The sequence below is a fragment of the Fukomys damarensis genome, unplaced genomic scaffold (genome assembly GCF_012274545.1).
Source record: "Fukomys damarensis isolate Sample0158 unplaced genomic scaffold, DMR_v1.0_HiC HiC_scaffold_20, whole genome shotgun sequence".
Lineage (NCBI taxonomy): Eukaryota > Metazoa > Chordata > Mammalia > Rodentia > Bathyergidae > Fukomys > Fukomys damarensis.
Window position 1 is genome coordinate 2,202,522 of NW_022900932.1, and position 2,460 is coordinate 2,204,981.

Sequence of the window (2,460 nt, forward strand, 5' to 3'; positions counted from 1 at the left end):
CCCTCCCGCCGCCATCTTGCGCCGACTCCCTCCGCCCTCCGCCTCCGCTCCGCCTCCCGCCCCTTCCACTTTAAAGGCACAGACAGGCACCCCGCCCGTGCTGCTGGGCGATATTTGGCCGACTTGGCCATTTCTCCTTTAAAGAACTTTCGCCTCATCCCACCTTAAAGGTACCAGACGCTCCCTTCTGCAGAGGACCTAGGACTTGGTTTAGCCGAATCCTTCCTTCCCCTTTAATTCTGTAAGCCTGCCTTTTCCCATTGGAGAAGGGTGCTAGCCTTCCCTCCTCAGGCCCCGCCCCTAAGCTGTGGCCATTTAGGAGATTTGCCCGATCTAATAGCCCTCGTCCTAGCTTCTGGCAGCCCCCCGAAGCCCCGCCCCCTCCCTTCGGGCCAGGATTGGCCGCGTAACCTTGAGCCGGCCCCTGATTGGCCTTTTCACTCCTACCGCTCAAAGTGAGAAAGTGAAGCGCTAGGCCAGCTGAAGCGCTTTTTTCTCCTGTACCTGGTGGAAGGCACGAGGAAAGCCGGCAGGTGCAAGTAAGTGAGCAAGGAATTGTGCAAGGGCCAGGCTAAGAGGGACAGATGGGGCTACCCAGCACCTGGGCCAACCCTGAGCCAGACACACCTGATACCAGGCTGCGACAGGGGTGGTCAAGGAAAGGTCAGAAATACAATAACAAAAGAATTTTATTGTTTATTAATGTTTCTGTGTAAAACTGAAGTTTCTTAATTTTTAAAAGAAACAGCACCAAGAAGGGATTAGCGAGCCCATCCCTTCCGGAGCCGTTTGCTTCCCACCACCCTCCAAATGCATTCCGGAGGCAGGAAGCGGAAGAGGAGGCAGCTAATCAGAGTCCGACAGCACGATGATCTCCTCGGGGTCGCACTGCGTGGCCACACTCATCTGCGGGAGCGGGAGGAGGGACAGAGTCAGGGCAGTGGAGGAGGCCAGGGAGGGAGGGAGGGAGCGCCGGTGGGGAGAGGAGATCTGGATGCGGCCCGTGGCTAACGCAGCCGGAGGGGCTGAGGCGGACAGCGGGAGAAGGGCCAGACACCGCTCACCTTGTAGGTACTGGGCCGGGGAGAGCACTGGGGAACACGGGACAGTCGAGCTGGAGCAGGGCTAGAGAGGGAGCTGGTCACCAGGCCGTGGCTGGGAGAGTCCACCCTTGTAGAGGAATCAGCAACCGGGGCTGAGGACGCCAGCGGGGACGGTGGGCTGGGCATGCAGATCTTCCTGTTCTTTTCTGCCGCTGCCCTGTGCCTTTCCAAAATGCTGAGAACAAAACACAAAGGACCACGAAGGGTGCTGACCTGCCCCCGGGGCCCGAGGCTGGGGAGGCGCCCTGTACCCTCCTCAGGTCCCTGCGTTCTCCTCCTGTAGTTGTTACCTGTCTCCTAACTGTCCTGACCCAGGGTGCTGCTTCTCCTTCCGAGACTTCTTGCAGGGGGGACTAGGATCTCTCCAAGTGTGAGGAGAGACGCCTCCATTGAAGGATGTGGAGGTCACCGTGGCTGCTCCATTCTCCACAACTTCAGTAACAGGATCCTCTGGCGGCTTCCGGGAAGAGGAAATGTCGCTTTCCTCGGGAGAAGGGGTGGTGTCCACGGGCAAGGCTTCAATCTCCAGCTCGAAGAGCTGAGACACAGGGCTCTCTCCCTCCAGGGGCAGCTCTTCAACCTGCTCTCCGTTGCTCTCAGCATCTATGCTGGAGTGGGCCAGGCGTTCTTCCGACTCCAAGGCTGGTGACACTGTGAGTCTTTTGCTCTGTTGCTCCCCTGAAGCCCTGCAGATTCTTTTGACAGCTTCCTGGTTCTTTTTAGTGGAGACCTGTGCTGAGGACTTGGGGATCTTGTCTCCATCCTTACCTGGGAGAGAAGAAAAGGGAAGGAGTGGCATGAAGAATAGGGAAAATAGTGCTGAGGAAAAACCAAGAGAAAGATGAGTCTCAAGGCCAGACTTGATGGCACACGCCTGTAATCCCAGCAGTAGGGAGGCTGAGGCAGGAGGATTGCTGCAGGTTTGAGGCCGGCCTGGGCCACACAGTGAGTTCAGGGCCACCCTAAACTACACTGTGAGACTATCCCCAAAAAAACAAGAAAAAAAAAAATCTCAAGACAGCTCACACCGGACAGGACTGACACATGAGAATGTTCCTCTTCCTCATCCCCCTGACCTTCCTGTGGCTGTTCTAGATCCTCCTTGTCTTCAGAATCAGTGGCATCCTCCTCCTCCTCTTCATCACTTTCCTCATCTTCCTGGTCTGTCTCAGCCTTGGAGGTAGCTGGGCACTCCCGAGATGCCATTCCACTGGGGCCCTGGGGAGCAGACGAGTTTCTCTAAGGAGTCCTTCTCCCAGGGTTTGATTCTAGAATTCCTTCTGTACACACCCCCAACAGCCACCCCGCGAGCCCCAGTGGCGGGGGGGGGGGGGGGCGCTCGCGGGCACCGTACTCC

At 57.5% G+C, this 2,460-nt stretch overlaps 1 protein-coding gene across 2 annotated transcripts in view; it reads right to left on the bottom strand.

Moving 5' to 3' along the window:
* Window positions 1-679: 679 nt before the first annotated feature.
* Window positions 680-2,460, bottom strand: part of Daxx (death domain associated protein) — a 4,814-nt gene continuing 3,033 nt past the window's right edge. Inside the window, exons 5-8 of one of the 2 annotated variants that reach the window (XM_010605282.3) lie at window positions 2,180-2,320; window positions 1,394-1,871; window positions 1,065-1,278; window positions 680-906 (exon numbers count right to left, since the gene is read on the bottom strand). In XM_010605282.3, coding sequence (XP_010603584.1) covers window positions 847-906; window positions 1,065-1,278; window positions 1,394-1,871; window positions 2,180-2,320 — 893 coding nt within the window. In that variant the 3' untranslated portion in view covers window positions 680-846. Of the gene's footprint in view, window positions 907-1,064; window positions 1,279-1,393; window positions 1,872-2,179; window positions 2,324-2,460 lie in introns of both variants that reach the window. The other variant, XM_033766385.1, reaches the window with a different exon arrangement.